Raw genomic sequence first — 19,634 nt, forward strand, 5'->3', positions numbered from 1 at the left:
CAGATATTTGCACCCAACCAATGGACAGCAACTGGTGACCCCTATGGTTGAATTAGGGAAAAGCTAGAGGAACCTGAGGAGGAGGGCAACCCTGTAGGAGGACTCACAGTCTCAATTTAACCACAGACACTGATCCACCAACCAGGCATCATACATCAGCTGAGATGAGGCCACCAACACATACACAGTAGAGGACTCCCGGGTCTGGGTTCAGTCAGAGAAGATGCACCTAACCCTCAAGAGACTGGAGGCCCCAGGAAGTTTAGAAGTCTCGTGGGTAGGGGAGGCATCCTCCTGGAGATGGTGGTGGGTATGGGATGTGGAACAGTTGTGGGGTGGACTAGGAGCGGAATAAAATCTGGAATGAGAAAGAATCGATCTTTATTCTCTGAGAATTTCATAATGCATACAATATGTTTGTATTATATCCTCTCATCACTCTCCTCTCCCTGCCTCTTCTGAAATCTACCCCTGCCTCCCTTCAGTTCTCCATCTTTTTATTTTAAACCTTGAGTCTGGTTTGTGAAGCCAATATACTCATTGGTGCAGAGCCATGCACTGGATTGTGGTGGGCCTTACATTGATCACCATCTTAAAAAAAATTAACTCTTCCTCCTACAGAAAATATCAACTGTCAGCTCCTCAGCTAGCGTTGAGGGATTATGAACCCCTTCTCCCCAAACCTGGGATGTTGACTGCCTTGTTCTTGTGTCAGCGACCAGAGTTGCTGTGAGCTCATGAGTACAGAGGCTCTGTCATGTCCAGAGCATACTATTTTGTTCCAGTTCTCTCTAGATTCTGAGCCACCTTCATCTCTGGTCCTTGAGTGTGGGGAGTGGGTATGTGATACTGCAGGCACTTACTGCCCTTCAACCAGTTGCCTGTTTCTGGGTTAACTATGACTCACTGCATAAAGAAACATCTCTCGGGAGGCCGGAGAGCTACATTAATGTGTAAGTATAGAGGTACAAATTCAAGAGGCAGAGAAAGTCACATTAGTAAGTCATGGTAAAAATCAAGTCTTAGAAACAAATGATCTGGTAGCTGCCCTCTGGGTGAGGAAGTGTGGTGGCTAAGCAGGCTGAGTCAGTGGAATGACCTGTTAGAAACAGTTTTGTGCACTATACCATTTCTAGGCTGACCTGAGCAGGACCCTGTCTGAAAAGAAGAGGCAGAGGAGGTAGAAAGGGAGAAGGAAAAAAAAAAACCAAACACACACAAAAACCCAAGAATAATTATGTCATAAACTAGTTTATGGGATGTGTGATGTCTGATGAGGTATATAATTTCATACTCAGTGACAGTGAAGTTGAATTATGTCAGTGTTTGCCTTTACTGTTTGAAAGACAAACGTCGGTCAGTGAAGTGAATCTCTATGCTTGAGTGAGCCGATAAACCGCTGATGACTATGGCAGTGCGGACAGAGATTGCTGGGGGTGTGGGCACCGAACAGCGTGGACTTGGGATCCAGAAGACTGTTTTCTTCCCGTGCACACTGAAAACTCACTTCCTTCACCTACTTACTAGTTGAGTTGCATTTTTAAAGTTACTTTTTACTTAATTCTGTTAACTCGTTCAATGGTTGTGCTGTACTACATTTCACTGAAAATATTAAGTGACTTTTATTCACATGTTTCAACCCTACCCTACAATGCTACTGTGCAGGCTTTTGTTTGTTTTGCTTTGTTTTGGTGTTAGGAAGAAAACCATTTTCAAGAATATCAAAGAAAAATTTCAATCTTTTAAATTGTGCTCTTGCTTGTCCTGAAGGCAATTTGGTGGTTTCATCACCCGCTGACTCTTAGAACCTCCTGGCGTTTTCAGTTCTGTCTATCCTAACTGTTACCGAATTTCCAGCTTCCTTTGCTTAGATCCTTTCCTCATGATCAGTCTTTATCTTGAGTAATGTTCATCAGTAATCCCAAGATGAGTATTCCTTCAGTGCATACGTTAGAGTGATTCTCCTCTTTACTTTTTAGAAATCTTTGTTATTGGTATTCTCCTATGACTTTATAGCTTTTCTTCCATGAAACATGAGTTCTGGCTGCTTGAGTGTCTTGGATGGCATACAATTTTGCTTTATAAAATTATAATTTTGAGTCCTCAGTTCAAATCTCACAACCACAAGGTGGTTCACAACCATTTGTAATGGGTTCTGTGATGCCCTCTCTTGGTGAGTCTGAAGATAGCTGCATGTAGTTTTATACATAAAACAAATAAATAAAGTTTAAAAAATTATAATTGACTGTCATTAGAAAAAGTGCAGTTATTGGGTCTTTATGATCACTGCCTTTTAGAAGTAATCATTTTTATCTAATTCATTGATGTTTCTTTGGAACTCTTAGGCAGTTTTATACAGTTTAATATAGTTTTTAAATATTCTGTGTTTAGGTATCTGTATAATCTTTTAAAACCATGTTCTTTTTATATATGTTTGGATGTTTTTGTTTACATATATGTCTGTGTTCCATGTGTGTGCCTGGTGCCTTCAGATGCCAAAAGGACTATCAAACGCTCTAGAACTGGAGTCAGAGCTGGTGTGAACTGCCATGTAGATAATGGCCGATTAATCTCAGGTCCTCGGGAACAGCAGTCAGTTCTACTAACTCTCCTGGCCCTTTATCTATAATTTCTAATACTGGATTTAAGAATTTTAATTCTCTATTGCTTCTCTAATAATGTTTATGAAAATAGCAGTTTTCACAAAAAACTTAAAAATATTGTTTTTAAAAGTTATCTGTAGGGTTATATGTGTATATGCATGAAGCTGCCCAAGAAGACCAGAGGCATTGGATCCCTTGGAGCTCAGTTATAGGTGGTTGTGAGCTGCTTGATGTGGGTGCTTGAAACCACACTTGGCTCCTTTGTGAGAAACAGTACAGCTCACACTGCTGCACCATTTCTACAGCCCTGTGCATGCTTTTGTACTCACAACTCTCCACTTTGTACACAGGAGTACAGTGAATTTCAGGTAAAAACAGGCATCTGGTGTCTTCAGGGCAGCCTGTCTTTGCCAGTTTTGACTTTCAGAAGTATGGGTTCTTCTTTACTTACGTTCTCCTTACCCGTAATAGTTAGAATCTGTGTGGCTAGTTTTGTCCTTGCGTCATTAGTGTTTCCTGTACATATTTTCTAAAATATAGAAATTCCAAATTTAGACTTTAGTTTTGTAATGATTCTTTTTGTGTACTTTCCTCTTTTAATGCCTATCTGACCTTCAGTCCAAATCTAAGATGTCTTGTAATTTTTGTTTTTGTTTTTCTGATTTTGTTTGTTGCATTCTATTTCTCAGATGAGTGTTTGCTTTCTTGACCCGCTCTGCCCTCTTGGGGTATAGCATTCTCCAGTTAGCATTCTAGCACAGGAAATCATCTGTTTGCCTGAATAAGTCTATATTTCTATTTTACCATTTGTCCTAACTTCATTTTTGTCGCTGTGGTAAAACACCCTGAAAGGCCACCCCTTTCCCTAAAAGCAGCAACTTCAGAGGAGAAAGGTTTACGTATGGATTGCAGTTCTAGGTCAGTTTATTCAAGGCAGGAACTTGAAAGCATCATGCCTGCAGCCTTTCTTTGTTGCTTGTGATCAGCTAAATTTTTCTACTCTTATGTAGTCTAGCCGCCATCTGGGAATTGGAGCCACCCACAGAATCCTGGAACTTCCTTCCCCTATCTCCAGATATGCCCAGAAGCCAACCTGATCTAGATGATTGCTCTTTATGACTCTCTTCTCAAATGATTCTGGGTCATGCTAAGTTAGGTATAAATTTTTAGATTGAGATTTCTGTAGAATTTCAAAGCATTGCTTAGTTTCTTTCTTGCTCACGTATCAGACCTGTTGAGGGGGTTGATGTCATTTTTGTTATTCAGCCTTTGCATGTTGCCTCTTTTTTGTTATGTGTCTACTGTTTTGGTATTAACTCAGAAGGTCCTTCTATTATAACATGGACACTAGCTGGTATAAATATGTGTATGTATCTTTATTTGATAGGACTTACCTATCTTCTACTCTGGCCTACCATTTTGGGAAATATTTTTGAATTATTTCTTAGATGATTTTTTTCCATACTGTTCCTAGTATTGAGGATAGAACCTTGGTCCCCATATATATGCCAACCAGGAGCTGTTCTGATGAACTATCTCGGTAGTATCTAGTTTTGCATGTAACAGGCACTATCTTCATTAGAACCGCTGCAATCACTGGCAAGACACACCTTGTAGGATTCTTACACTTTTAAATCAATTGGTATAGACTGAAAGTCTATGAAGTTGGAGAGAAAAAGTGGAGCGTGCTCGTTTTAAGTCTCCTTCTTCATCTATGATAATGTTTGGATTAATGTAAATTACATACAAATTATGACGTCTTGCAAAGCATAGCAGTGTTGACTATATGGAAGAGCTTGCTATCCTGTGTGTGTATGTATATGTGTGCATGTACACATATGTGCTTATTTGTAGGAGTCAGAAGAGGATATTACATAATGTACTATTTCACTGTCCACACTATTCCTTTGAAATAGGGTTCTGTCCTGAAGGTTGGCTTGGACTCAGAAAATGTCCTAGATTCTCCCTTTAGTAAAATCTACAGTGTTAGGTCAGACCTGCTGCCACAACTCTGCTTAACTGGGTGTCTGATTCTCAAGCTTGTATAGCTGACTCTTTTACCCAGTGACCCACATCGCCAGCCTCATACATCCTTTATAGTAAGGAAAAATAGAGCTTAAAGACTTTCTCTCCCTTATTCATTTTGCCAAATCTGTATTACTCTAAGCCTTTGTTTCCCTATGTGTAAAATGAGAACAGTAATTGTTTTCTTATTTTTGTGTGTGATAGATAAATAAATTAGGCACAATTAAGTGTTTAGTTAATGCTAGATACTATGATCCCTATACTGCTAGCACTATGATTATGTAAGTGTTGCTGTCATGTAATTTTATTGGCTATTATTTGAGTGTTTGCAGTCATGGCAATTGAAAATTTGAGAAATGTACAACATTTGGATACCACTTTATTGGATTCAGACATTCTTTACATCTATTACAGAGCTCAGTTCACCTTCTGTTCTCAGGATGACTACTATAAGTTAAACACATACTAAACATGGCAAATTAACAATTGACACACAATTGATGACTGTCTTAGAGTTTCTACTGCTGTAGTAAACACCATAAGTAAAGACAACTTGGTTTGGTATACTTCCTGGTAACAGCCAGTCACTGAGGGAAGTCAGGACAAGTACTCAAACAAGGGCAGGAATCTGGAGGCAGGAACTGAAGCAGACGCCATGGAGGAGTGCTGCTTATTGGCTTTCTTCTTAGGGCTTGCTCAGCCTGCCTTCTTATAGCATTAAGGACTACCAGCCCTTGGGTGGCCCCACTTATGCCATCAAGACTCACCTGTAGGCCAGTCTTAAAAAGAGGCATATTCTCAATTAAGATTTCTCATTCTTAGATGACTCTTTCTTATGTTAAGTTGAGAGAAACCAATCAGGACAGTGACTAAGGTGAAGATTAGAAATTGCGGTTAGTATTTGAGAAGGTTTTAACACATTCTCCTTTCAGTCATTTTGGAATCATTTATCTTGTTAAAATCTTGATCATTGATTAGGAAGAATTTCATAATTTTCACAGAGATAATCTGTATTTAGAAAAAATTATGTGATACAGGAAGCTTATTTTCAGAATCATATATAATTAAAGTCTTGAAATATGAAGGATAATACTTTGTATTTCACTAAATTTTGAGGCGAGGAACAGAAGGGAAATGTTTATACTCAGAGTGAGCAGTTGAAAGAAAATTACTTCTGGAACAGATATGACACTGTTTAATACTTAGGTTCCTGTGCTTATTACCTTTTGTTCATGGTGCAGAATTTCATTAACACCTCTAATTCATGATATTCTAATCCATATAATGAAGATAGTAATATTTATATTACAGTATTTTTTTAAAGACTGAATTCATTTGTATGTATAAAACAATGCAAGTTCTCAGTAAATGTTAACTGATTACAGATCTTCCTGTGAAATTTAGTTTTCATCTCCAATCTATGAATAAAAAACCAAGGATAGCAGTATCTATTTTATAGTCTGTGGAGACTGAATCCATTTGTCTATATAACACATAGTAAGTCTGGAATACATGTTAATCATGAGAAGATCCTTCACCCTTTTCCTCTTCCCCCATCCTCATCAGAATTATATTCTGTAAATCTCTCTGCTTGTTTCTTGGCTAGTTTATATTAATAAGCATCATTCAATAGAGATATTAATGTCTACTCTTTGATTGATAAAAATTTCTTTTGTTTTCTTTGCTTGAACCTTCTTGGACTTTCTTGTTTTTTGTTTTTTTGTTTTTTATCTCCTCACTCAGGTAGTTTTTTGCCAAAGTAAGTTAAACTTGTTTCATAATGTACAATTTATTATGTATTCTAAAACTAAGTATGATTTTTAAACTTCCTCTTGAATTTTATGTTATGATTTCTGCATTTAGTTTCATGTCTTGAATCCTACTAATCAAGATCTGTTCATAAACATAGTTATGAGAGTTCAACCATTTATTTTAAAATTGCATCCCCTTTATCTTTTAAATACTGAACTCTGCAACTTAACACAAATACTGTAAGAACATCTGAGGTAGATAATTAAAGTATAATTAACTTTAAATACCTTGGTGAAGGAGTATAAAAATTATTTAAATTCAATCAGCTAGTACATTTGCAGTTTTCTTTTATTAGGTGTGAAATCTAAGAATCCCCTGCCAACTCTTGAGGGCTCAATCCAGAATGTTGAACTGAAGTACTGCAGCACATCATTGGTCAAATGTGCCTCTGGGACCTTGGGATCAATAAAAATTTGTGCCAAAGCCCCAGGTATGTGCAGCTGGACCGTGTAAAACTTTATTGCCTGTGTAGGAGAGTCAGCCTTGCCATTTACAGGGAGCATTTGCTGAAACAAGAATTTACTCATTGTTCCTATGAATCAGAGCTTTTCATTGTTTTATTTATACTTAATACTTTTAACAGTTCAGGGATGATACTTACTGACTTTACCCAATTAATTTTCATGTAAGGTGAAGAACTTTGCACAGTTATTAGGAAAAAAATTAAAAGAATATTCTTGCAGTTTCGACAGAAATGTGGATTGTGTATGATGATTAACTTAATATTGAATTACGTGATAGCATACTAGATTTAAACACAAAAACTGGGTGTGACAAAAGTTAGGTTGTAATTGTACTCCTCTGTTTTGCAATGCTTTGTTTCATAGTGTTCTCCTTACGCTATATGCAGTTCTCTCAGCAGACCTACATCCCATCACATCCTAGTGTGTGTTTGCTGAGGTGTATTTCTATGAATTTATGTTATAAATTGTTTTGAACATGATCTTCATTCCTTAGCAAAATGTCAAAGTTAATTTTAAAACTTAAAATAGCTTTATCAGTCAGTGTCTTTAGGTTACATATTGGCTTGAGTACCAGCTATTCCTGAGCCATTATTTTACTGATACATTTTCAGATCAACCATTCTCAAATTACTGTATTCCTACATATGAAATATTATTTAAACATATTCTTCCTCTTTTAAAACTTTTTCAATCAACATTTCTATTCAGGTGACAGTGGAAAAGAGAAGTTGATTCCCTTGCTTCAGGGTCCTTCTGACACTAGAGACCTTCACAGCACCAAGTGGCTTAATGAAAGTAGAAAGCCTGAGTCTCTCTTAGCTCCAGATTTGATAGCCTTTACCATCCAAGTTCCCCAGTACATGGACTACTGCCACCACTCTGGTAAGTCAGTCCCGTCAGGCTTCCTTCAGTTTGTGTTCTCATTTTTTTTGTATGCAATTTTAAGTCATTTCTTTGGGGATGAACTGTTGGGATCTTCTCTGTAGTTCTTCTTTTCTTAGATTCTACTCATTTCATTTCACTGTTAATAAATGAAGATTTTATAAGTTAGGATTTTATTTTCCCATTATAACCATTTATTACCCCAAACTTCCTGTGTAGCATGTAACCACAAAATTGTGTGCATGTACCTGCATGCAAGTGTGTGTGTGTGTGTGTGTGTGTGTGTGTGTGTGTGTGAGAGAGAGAGAGAGAGAGAGAGAGAGAGAATATGAGTTTTAGACTATAGCCTTTTCTCTAATCTAGATTTTCTAATACACTTTGACTGTGACCCACAGTTTTTCACATTAAAACCTCACATTTAGCCCACTTATAAATTATTAAAAAGTAAATGATGTTGATAGTGAAATCAACAAAACCTTACAGATCAAAATGACTCAGAGGTTGTGATTTCATTACTTAAGGTCCTGTTGTTATTTATTTGTTTGTTTACTAATTTATTTATTCATTCATTTATTTCCATTACCATGTATCCATTTCTATAGTAGCAGCATCTCAACTGTCATGTTGAGAGGCAGCTTCATGAGGATGAATGGAGAATAGGACAGAAGGAAGCTGTGGGAAGTAGAGACCAGTGCCAGCCATGTACACAGTGATGTGCTTAGTAAACCTAGGGTAGTCAGTCAGTGAGGCTAAAAACAAGGGTTCCTTAAAAGAAGTCTTAGAGGGAATTCACCAGTGAGCTTTCAAGTACTGCATAAGAAGAGGTCTCTGTTAGCATTATTCAATGAATACTGTAACTTGGAACACATACTAAAACAGTCAGTACAGAAGTGGAAAAGGTTGTAATTATCCAGAGAGTAAGTATGTGTAGGCGGATCCGAAGGAAGCAAGCAGGTGCACAGACTCAAGACTGTAATAGAGATGTGAAATCAACTGTTCGTCTGTGTACAGCCGAGAGATTAGTCACAGGTCAGTGTGGAAATGAGTAGTCGAAACGCTAGTCTTAATATGCCTTACCACAGTGTTATCAAAGAAAACACTCTTCCAAAGGAAGGACTTATGTACAAGGCAGAATGCCACTGGCACACAGCCAAATACCCAGATTATGCAATCTATACAAGACCCAGCGATGGCTGCACACAGCTAAAGCAGTCTGAATTTTGCCAAAGGCATTCAAAATATACTTGTGAGAGAATGGTGGCTCCGTTAACAAATGCTGTTGGTAAAAATGAATACACATCCACAGAAAACCAAAAGTGGATTCCTAGTCCCTCTCTCTGCTTTTTAACTCCAAATGGATGAGAGATGTAAGGATTGAAACTTTGAAACCGTTTGGGGTAAAAAGAGAGGACACATTGGCTCCATACAACTCAGCATCCCAGCAACAACAGGAGTGAGTAATGGAGCAACTGAGAAATACGGTCACATGAAGTTAAACAGCTTCTGCCAGGACCTACTCCTCAGGACTCTGAGTAGCCCAGAAATAACAGAAACAATTGGTAAATATGATCGCGTGAAATGAGAAAGTCTTTATACATCAAAAGTAATAGTCAGCAGGGTGAAGAGACTTGTACAGAGTCGGAAAATCTTCACTAGGTATCCCAGGAAGGGCTGGAGAGTATTGACATGTAAAATACATAAGCAACAAAAACAGGATGTCAAAAAAATAGTCCAATTAATAAGTTGGCAAGTGGACAGGACAGACACTTTTAAAGTGCTGAAGTACCTAGGCCAGGAGGCCTCTGAAAACACACTCAGAGTCCTTACCCTTCATGGGAAGCCAGATCCAAACTATCCTGCAAGTCCAGCTCATCCCAAACAGCACTTTTTTCTTTTTTATGACATCTAATATAAGTGCTGTATAAATACAGTATTGAGCAAATAGTGACAAGAAAAAAATACTTGCAATGTTCTTTCAGAATTTTCATCAGAAAGAAGATGAAAGCAAAAGTTCCGTGCATGCAGGGCAAGGAATGATAATACAGTACAGTACAGTTAATGTCGTCTGTGAACCAGAACTGTTGATGACTCTGCTATACCATTTCTAGATATGTGCCTCAGCGAGTCCTCTTGGCTCACTGCAGACGCACTGCTGCCCATGCTTATTTTCATAACAGTGACAGCCAAGTTGTGGGATCAGTCCACATGCTCCTCAGGAGATGAGAAGTGACAGAGTGGCATGTAATGTGCACGTGTGTGTGTGTGTGTGTGTGTGTGTGTGTGTGTGTGTGTGTGTGTGTGTGTATGCACTCACACTTTGAAAATTATGACATTTTCAGAAAAATGTTTTGAAATGGCGATAATCATGGTGTTGAGTATGGTTATTGCTACAGAATTTGGTGATAGAGTGTGTGCTCTGTAGGAATACGAAACAGTCATGAAAGACTCTCAGTTTATACTCCAAATATTTGGGTGCTGTATTTCAGTCTCTAAGCCAGTGTCAGGAGACCCTTTCACACATGGCCCTCTTCTTGTTGGTCTTTTTTCCTGTTGATGATTTTTAACACCTGTTTATTTTTTCTATATTTGCTTATATTTGCTTTATCCTAGTTCATTTTCAAAATCTCTCTCTAGTTTCTGCCTCTTCAAGGAAGCTTTCTCTGAATCTTCTCCATCTCCCTCTCTCCCCACCCAGTTTGGATAGGTCTGTTATTGTTTGTCTCAGTGGTGTGCATATATTTTTGTTGACAGTGCATACTTGCATAATCTGTCATCACCACCTGACAGTGATTTCCAGATTTGTCACTGGTTGGTTGTCACATTTTCTTCACGTCCTCACATGACATGTAAAGAATGCTTGAGAGGATTTCATGCCTGATGAGTAAATGAACATTCATGGCAAATGGTCTAAGGTATGCCTCTGTCTGACAGGTAAAAAGTACGTTCTTCATACTGCTAGCTTTCTCACCCTTTTCCTCTCCATGTTTCTGTTACACTGCTATAGCATATCTGTCGTCATCTTCCTCTGGTAGTTTTAATTACCACTAGATAGCTTGTTCACTGGATTGTAACTTGCATTGTCCTGGTCTTTGCATAAAACTTACCTTCTCAGCGTTCCCTGCACATCTTCTGCGATCTTGCCTTTTCCATGGGAACCTTAGTGTCTATAGGCTTACTGTGTGTTGTTTACAAATCCTGAGAATAAAGGCACTGATTGACTTTTTTTTTCAGTTATCAGTTCAGTGACGTCTGTATAGTTGCCATGCACACACATCATTTGTATATACACACTTTGGAATATTTTTCAGGAAGAAGGAAGAACAAAATTATACCATTTTCAGAAAATGTTTTGAAGTGATGCTTATCATATTAAATGTAAGCAGATGAATATTCCTTCTCTCACATATTAATAATAATAATGATAATTATGATGATGATGATGGCTATACAGTTAAATTGGTGATTATTTGGGAAATGAGGAGGAGAGAGAAAAGATGAAAAGAGCAACAAAGAGCTACAGTGTATAGGTATACACAGACACACATACAGACACACAGACACAGACACACACACACACACACACGGACATACACACCCATACAGACACACATACGGAGTTGCAATAAAATGAAGCACTCTGACAGTAGATAAAGTCCAATAAAGTAAAGCAGTATACTTTTCTATTTTCTTTAAAGAAGGTTTTAGTTTTATGTTAGTAGTATATTAAGCACAGTCTCTTATCAAAACCTAAATTAAGATAATAGCTATGAATAACAGATTTTCCCAAGTATTTTTAAGGCCGAGTCTCTTACATGTCCTGCTCATACACCACAGAAATAGCCACTGGGGGAGCATAGGTCCATTGGAGCATAACTCCAACACATTTTATTTACTAAAGTGGAAAGTAGTTAGTGTGACCTTTGGGTTTCTTTACCCCTGTACAGAGAGGTAGGCTTCGTGATTCAATGAACTACCTTTTTGTTAATGTCTGTTTAATCATGTTTAAAAATATGTATTATGTAATAAGCACCTTTGAATCATCATTCTTGCTGTAGTTTTGGTTAGAATCTGTATTTGGATCATGGAATCACTAGGGTATTGAGCTCACCTGACAATCGGGTCTGCGCTGCTGTCTAGTAAAGCATCCATTGTTTGAATCTACCATATACTTTTGTGTTAAATGGAGTATTCTAAGTTTTGGTGTGCTATGAACAGAATTAGAATAGTTTGATGACCTAAGCATATTTAAATATATTTTTTCATAACAATATTTGTATTAGTTCTCATAATTTAAAACCATTCTTACAGTCATAAAATTTCATCTCACAAAATTTCAAAACAATCTAAAAGCCACTTGGCCTAAGATAAATTGTCTGTGATGCTTATAGCACTTACCGGGTAACACTTTATAGTTTTTCCTGTTTTTGAGGAAATTCACACCATCTAGATTAGATCTTTATATGGTGGTGTTTTTATGTATTTGAGTGTAAGCACTCATGTAATTATATATTTCATTTTAAAAGAATTCTTTTGCGCATAATTTAGTCCTTCAATGTGATGTGTTTTAAATTATTATTTCTTTATTCAAGGCATTTTAAAATTCAAAATTTCTGCCCACCTTGGAAATACCATCCACATTCCTAGGTTAGCATACATGGTAGGGAACTCATAAATATTTTATAGAGCCAGTTTCAGTGTGGCTTTGATTAATCTTTCGAACAGGACACTGGATTTGAATTGAATGTGTGTGTGTATCTGGGCTGGGGTATCACTGATGTTACAGCCAAGTCAAGTCAAGGTGTCTGAAAAGAAAGGTAAACAGTTTATAACCAGTCCCCCAGACTGAAATATCAACCTCTCATTGCTGGGACCCATCTGGCTTAGATTTTTGCAGGTCCTGTGCGTGCTGTCTCAGTCTCAATGATTTTATAGGCGTGTGAGTCCTGTCGTCCTGCAGAAACAGTCCTCCTCTCCTTGGTGTCTTCCTTCCCCATTTGTTCCATCATTCTTTCCACTTCTTCATACACTTCCCCGAGGGGAGGGACATCTCATTTTCCAAGGTTACTTACTCTCTGTACATTGACAACTTGTAGGACTCTATTTTTTCTTATCTATTGCAGGAAGAAGCTTCTCTAACGATGGCTGAACAAGACCCTGATCTTTGAGTATATCAGAGTGTTCTCAGGAGTCATTTTATTGCTATATTCCTTTAGCAGAACCGTAGGGCGGGCCCATGCCCAGCAATAGGTGGTGACACAAAAGGAACTCAGTGCTATTTCTGGAGGTTCTTGGTCTGACAGTGCTTTGTCTGAGCATTTGTGGTTTCCACTTTTAACCTTACAGATCATTTGCTTATATGTTATAATTTCTGATTTTGCTTATGGGTTTCCTCTATGGGTAAATGTGTTTTTTTCTTCTTTGTCTATGTTTCTTATGCCTTTTCTTTGGCTCTTTTGTTTGTTTTAATTTTATTATGATTTATTATTTTAATTCCCCTTTTGTAGTCTAATGAGAGAAAGAAAGTGTGTGGATTTGATGAGGAGGAAGTGGTTAGGATCGGGAGGAGTCGGGGGAGGAGGAGCCATAATCAGAACATGAGAAAAAAGTCTATCTTCACTTAAAAAAAGAGGAGCCTCCTTTTGTCTTCATAGCATAGTTGAAAAGCCTTGTTTAGCCTTTGAAATTGTAGCAACTTGCTTTGCACCTACCTGCTTGCATCCTGCACTTAAAAGACTGTTTACAAGGAAGGACTTGAGGGTTCATGTGGGATCTTAATTTGCCAATTCAAGTTATTAGGAGTAGACAAACATGTTTCTGTGGCTTTTTTTTTATATGTAGAAGTATTTTATCACAGTAATTTATTTATAGATAATACTTTAAAATGTTTTATATGATTTCGTCTTTTTATGTCATGTTTTGCCCCTGTATTGCATCTTTTCTCATGTAGTTGACTCTTAAACAAAGACAGCTTCCCATAGTTTATGTCTATGAAATATTATGAACATCCATGGGGACAAGGCTTTTTATTGAATTCTATAGAATTTATGCTAATTTACTTTGTTCACCACTAATAAGACGTCCTTTAAAATCTCTGAATAACTTTAATTATTTGTGTGAGCTGAATTACAACCTTAATTTCCCTCCCTCCCTTCCTTCCTTCCTTAATGTGTATGTTGGTTTAAGTGAACTCTTCCTTTGTGCATCTAACATTTGAATACTTGATTACCAATTGGTGGCTATGTATGGGGAGCCTTGCCATAACAATATGTCACTCAGAGAAAGCTTTGAGGTCTCAAAGCCAAAAGCCATTTCCAGTTCCTTTTCTCTGCTGTCTGTTTGTGGTTTAAGATGTGAGCCCTTGGCTTCTGTTTCAGCCACCACATTTGCTGCTGTCTTACTTAGCATGGTGACTCTCATCCCTTTGGAATCATAAGCCCAACCAAACTCTGTAAGGTGTGCAGGTCATGGTATTCACCACAGCAGCAGGAGTTAGCTAATACAGATCTTATCAGGTAGCCTGGCCCGACCTTGAACTTGAGGTACTTTCCCCTTATCCTTACTGAATGCCACTGCACACAGCACCAGATTTTACTGTACAATACTCAAAGCACTATTTTCATCCTGGAGCTGGAAAGGTAGAATTGGGCATTTTCAGTTTCATTCTGCGGTGATGTAAAAGGAAGTTCTTTGTAACACAGTGTTTGCCAGTCAAACATAATATTGCCAATTTAAGACATTGTTTTTCTTCTTCAGCGCAATTAACTTCATAAACCAGTATTAGGGTTTAAATTTTATCATGTCTTCATGAATGGAGTACATTTTATCTATTAATTATCAAAAATTGGGATGGGGGATTCTTGTTAGTGGAGAGTCAAAATTACAGTTGTGGTCTCTGGAGATGCAGTTCAGTTGTGTCACCTGTTGGTGACAACACACACCATGCAACGCTCTTTGTCAGATAGAAATTTCTAAGGAGATCTAAAGGAGAGGTGGTGCTCTCATTAGGGAATGTCTTGTTTCACCAGATTCTCTTTCTAATGTACAAGTAGGTGGATTGCCTTAAGTTATGGTTTTAGTAACTTTGACAGGACATTTGACTCCAAATGCGTATATATTGGACCAATTAAAGACAATTCACATTTGTGATTTGGGTATAAATATGTACAAATTATACCCATCTATCTTACTGCATTTCCTCTGTCTTCCCTGAGGACGTTACTGTGGACGCTGTCTGTAATTGTTGCCAGTCTCTGTCATATTCCCACTGGACTGCTAGTGCAGAAGACTTGTCCTCTTGATGACAGAGTTTGCCCAAATGACTTCATGCTCTGAGCATTTTCTTCCAGGAGTTAGAGGTGAAATGTAACTACAGCTGAACAGAGAGTCTATTTTTGTAATTTTGGAGTTCGGGCTCTGTTATTGGAACTAAATGAAGAGATGCAGGTGTTCTCCAGTCCAAAGCCTTTGGGAGTTTTGAGGGTAAATGTTTGGAAAGAAAATGCATGTGTTTCCAGAGTCAAACAGCAGCTGTGAGACAAGGATTTATGTTTCTCCTCAGAACTTTGGGATTTCAGAATGTTACATTTAATCACAAACACAGAAGGGGGAGTGAATGTTAAAGATGTTATGCATAAAAGTAAGTTTACTGATCTCTTTACCATGCAAAATATTTGTGGGAATATGTGAACAGTGTGACTTCTAAACATGAGGTAAACAATTTCTAAAGGATTATGGTAGTTACAGGATATAGCATTTTGAAAATATTGTGTTTGTAATACATTTTTATCCCATTAATTAAACAGTCTATTTTCCATTTAGAGGAACACACACACACACATGAGATTATATTTGCGGAAAAAAATTTTGATTTTGATTAGCTTTTTATGTCAAAACTTTTTAAGTCATAACAATCTTTTAAAACTAACATATTTTTAAATATAGTAAGTGTAAGTCTCTATAACAACAAATTTGAAATTTGACAGATACTGATTCTTAGTTATATAATGCACACAATATAAGTATATATGTATATACATACATATGTACTTAAAATGCTTTTTCAAATCATGAATTTACTTTGTATTTTAGTTTCCAAAGGACTACCTTTCAGTATTTATTTGTTTTCTTACATTATTATTTTGCTTCCCTTTTAAAGCTGATATTTTTTGTCTTCCTGAGGTGTGTCTTCTATGTACCCTGGAAGGCTTGGTACTAGAGTAAGCCCAGACTGTCCTCAGACTTGCAACACTCCTCTGTCTTTTGCCTCTGATGTGCATGCAAGGATTATAGGATGTGCACAGTGCCTTCACTGTCTTGCTAATTTTCTTTGTATAATAGTCATTATTTATTCATTTATGCAATAGGTACTTTGTTACAAACTTTTTTGCATGTAACAATTGAATAATCATCGTTGTCTGTGGATAATTCTAATATGTTGTGGAGATAAACTGAGTGTCATGGAAGGGGGAGGGAGGGAGTGAGGTGATAAGGAGGGATTGCATTCTGACATTCTGGGCTCAGCCCCGGCTTTGTAGGTTGTAGGACTTGGAACAGGATAACCTCTGAGTATTGGATTCTCATCTTCAAAAATTAATCTATTTATCTCAGATAGTTTTTGTGAAGATTAGGTTTAATATAATAAACCTATTATGTTTGGTATGTTAACTAAAATATAATACAACCTTCAGTCATTTTAATGAACAAATTGTATTAATTAAATACTTAGTTTTTCTTTTGTGGTATTTTCTTCTTTGTTCTGTCATTCATCCTACCTGGTCCCTTTCCATGTCCAGTTTCTCCTCAGTACTTTGTAAACCTAGGAGCGTTTGATTCTGAAACTAGGCAGCACAGCTTTTACCTAACTCCAGAATGCTCCTTCCACACTTAAGTGTCTTCTGAAGTCATGGTTTGCAAGTCAAGAGCAATTTCAATAGTAACAGGAAATTAATTTGCTCCTTTGAAAAGTCCTGGGTTCTGGAATGAAGCCAGCAGGAGCAATCCGGGGGCCTTGTGGGCGAGCACTTCTTTCCCTCCTTATGGCCCAGGGTCAGAAGTTAGGCATTTTTTATTGTATGCTTAATAAAAGTACAGTGATATTAAGAGAAAATAGTAGCAGTTTCACGAGTAAGTAGCAAATTAGTGTAAAAGAAATAGTTGGGAAACAGGGTACACGTGGGCTAAGCTGCAAAGCAGCTGTAAAAGGGCTAGACTTAATCATTACTTAAAGTCTCTTTAGGTGGATCAAAAGCCACTATCATTATCCAAGTTTATATTTGAGAAAATGATGTAACTCTTCAAATTATGTCTTAGTTTTGCAAATGCTGGTTTGTGTGTTTAAGGTCCAGTAACACTGACCCTGCAAATCTGTCTAAATTTTGAAATTAGTTGTTTAATAACTTTCTAACAAAACATTCAGGGTTGAAATTCCTGCCAATCTTTGCCTTTCTCCCTTTTCCTAGTGTCTGTCTCAAAGGCAGCTGTTTTGTATCTCATTATGATATGATTGGGAGTTCTAAAATATGCAGAGGCCATTGTTGGTATATAGGAAGGAAAAATGCATTCTTGCCATTTGGGGGTAGCCTTACCGTTCACAGATCTTTGTCATCTTAGTCCTAAATTGTTAAGTGTGGGAAGAAACATGGACTCTGGCTTGTAGGGAATAATTTAGAACAATGGCGAACTAATGATTCTTGCAGAGGTATGGACAGAAGAGTGCTTAAGTTTCTACATAGCTCATTATTATTGAGGGAACTGGGAAGATATTACAAAAAGGTCAATAGGGAATAGTTAAAATCCACAAACATTTATAGACCAGTAATAACAAAGTAAATTGGGAAATGTATAAATCCTTTTTATTTTTTCAGTAGTGAGGGAGCCTAATTATACTTCTGGCTTAAGGAGTTTGTTAATATTTGTAACCTATAATGGAGAATTACTTTATATTGCCATCATTTACTTAGTGTGGTGTGCATGTATGTGTGCGTGTATGTGTGTGTGTGTGCGTGTGTGTGTTTGTGTGTGTATGTGTTTGTGTGTGTGTGCACACCCGTGTGAACTGGGCTCAAAGGTGATGAAAAGTGTAGGGGCCCAAAGAACCAGGATCGGATTACTTGGAAGATGTTCTAAGTAGTACACAGCACCATGCTGAAATACATTATGTTCCCTTTATCCCCTTCCTGAATTCCAGATGGCTAGGCCAATCCAATCCTGGATTGTTTAAATATAGGCCCAAGTTAGAAGTAGTTTGGTGAAGGGAAGGTTCAGTGCATGAAGGGTAAGTGATATCACCGGCAGAGGGCAGTGAGGAAATAAGATGTTCCTCCTGTCTGACCATTGTAGTTAAATTGGGCATAGACCTTGAGTTTGACTCTTGGAATCTTGGCACATTAAGACCTCGTCATATAGTTATTTGGGTAGACAAATTTCAGGCTAAGGTGGATTTGTTTATTTCTGTGCGTGCATACGTGTGTGTGTGTGTGTGTGTGTGTGTGTGTGTGTGTGGTGTTGCTTGTAGTGTTTTAAATTAAGGATTTGAGCCTGCCTTTAAGTAAATAATTTATTTTGAATAATTTGAAAGTTCTCTTGGGAAGATAGTTCAGGCAACAAGTACTTACATACCTCTCCTTACAGTCCTCTGCATCACTCATAAGGACGTAGCTAATCCTGTACACTCCAGAAAGCATAGCTCCCTTTCCCAGATATGTGTCTGTCAGTCATCACAGCTTTAGTTTTGTAATTATTTCTCTTTTATATTTATCATGACAATTCAAAAAGAAATATTTAAACTACTAGAAGCCATTTTTTGAATATAAAAGTCAGGAATTCTAACATTTACATTTTTACATTTTTATTTTTCATTTGTGAAGTAGAAATCTGAAACCTCAAGGGAATAGTTGAATGAATGAATATAATAGTTCTACAAACTTCATTATGGATAAATTGTGAAGTAACACAAGTACAAGTATTTTATAGACAGCAATCTCAGAAAAATAAGTTACTTGTTACATGTACAGACATAAATTATAAATAGCAAAATGGATCTTAGGATAACAAAACATTTTGCTTCTCCCGCCTTCCCTGTTTGAGACATGGTCTCTCTACATCTTCCTGATGGCTCCAAAACTCATTATGTAGGCCAGGTTTGTTTCACATTTACAGAGAGCCTGGAGTAAAGGCAGGGACCACCATGCCCAGATCACATGTTTCATAAATGATAAAATGGAGCTGAGAAAGTTAAACAACTAATGACTTTATTATAGCACCTACAATCCTAGTTCTGAAGTAGGTCATAGCGAGTGGTCTGAGGTGCGAGTAAAGGATTGCAAGCAGGTCTGTAGGGTGGCCTAGCAGGCAAGAGCATTCGCTGCCGTAGCAGAGGCCCTGAGTTTGGTTTATTCACATCAGAGAGTTCACAAAGGCTTGTACCCTCGGCTCCTGGGGAGACAGCACCGCCTTCTGGCCTCCACTGGCTCCTGCATGCATGGCTGTGTACAGCCCCCACCCCCACAAATTTTATTTAAAGAATAAAAATATTCACGGCAGCTATTGATCACAATCACAAGTGTTTTCGCTGCCCAGTAGGAGTGAAATACTTCAGCACGAGTTCATAGATGTGCCTTGGTAAAGCTTTGCAGCCTAACAATATTCGATGTCATTGGAAATGTTCATATGGAAAGTGTATTTTAGAAAGTAGTTAAAAAGCACACGCCGATGAGGACTAGAAGTATAGCTTAGTGGCAGAATATTTGCCTGGCCAGCCCTAGGCCCCACATTCAATTCAGAGGACTGCCAAAACAATAGGTAAAGTAAAGCGAGATGATGTGAGATACTTTATCATTTCTCTTGTTGC

General features: G+C 37.6%; 1 protein-coding gene across 18 annotated transcripts in view; it reads left to right on the top strand.

Moving 5' to 3' along the window:
• Vps13b (vacuolar protein sorting 13 homolog B) overlaps positions 1-19,634 on the top strand; it is a 576,579-nt gene that overhangs the window by 137,945 nt on the left and 419,000 nt on the right. For 15 of the 18 annotated variants that reach the window (XR_010052974.1, XM_039079215.2, XM_039079221.2 and 12 more), the window contains 2 exons: positions 6,736-6,870; positions 7,613-7,786. The exons of 2 other annotated variants lie outside the window; for them this stretch is intronic. Coding sequence is in view for 15 of the 16 variants with exons in the window: in XM_039079215.2 (XP_038935143.1) it covers positions 6,736-6,870; positions 7,613-7,786 (309 nt within the window). In the remaining variant the exon portion in view is untranslated. Of the gene's footprint in view, positions 1-6,735; positions 6,871-7,612; positions 7,787-12,906; positions 19,627-19,634 lie in introns of those variants that run through there. One more of the 18 variants, XM_063263575.1, reaches the window with a different exon arrangement.

The sequence above is a fragment of the Rattus norvegicus genome, chromosome 7 (assembly GCF_036323735.1).
Source record: "Rattus norvegicus strain BN/NHsdMcwi chromosome 7, GRCr8, whole genome shotgun sequence".
Classification (NCBI taxonomy): Eukaryota; Metazoa; Chordata; class Mammalia; order Rodentia; family Muridae; genus Rattus; species Rattus norvegicus.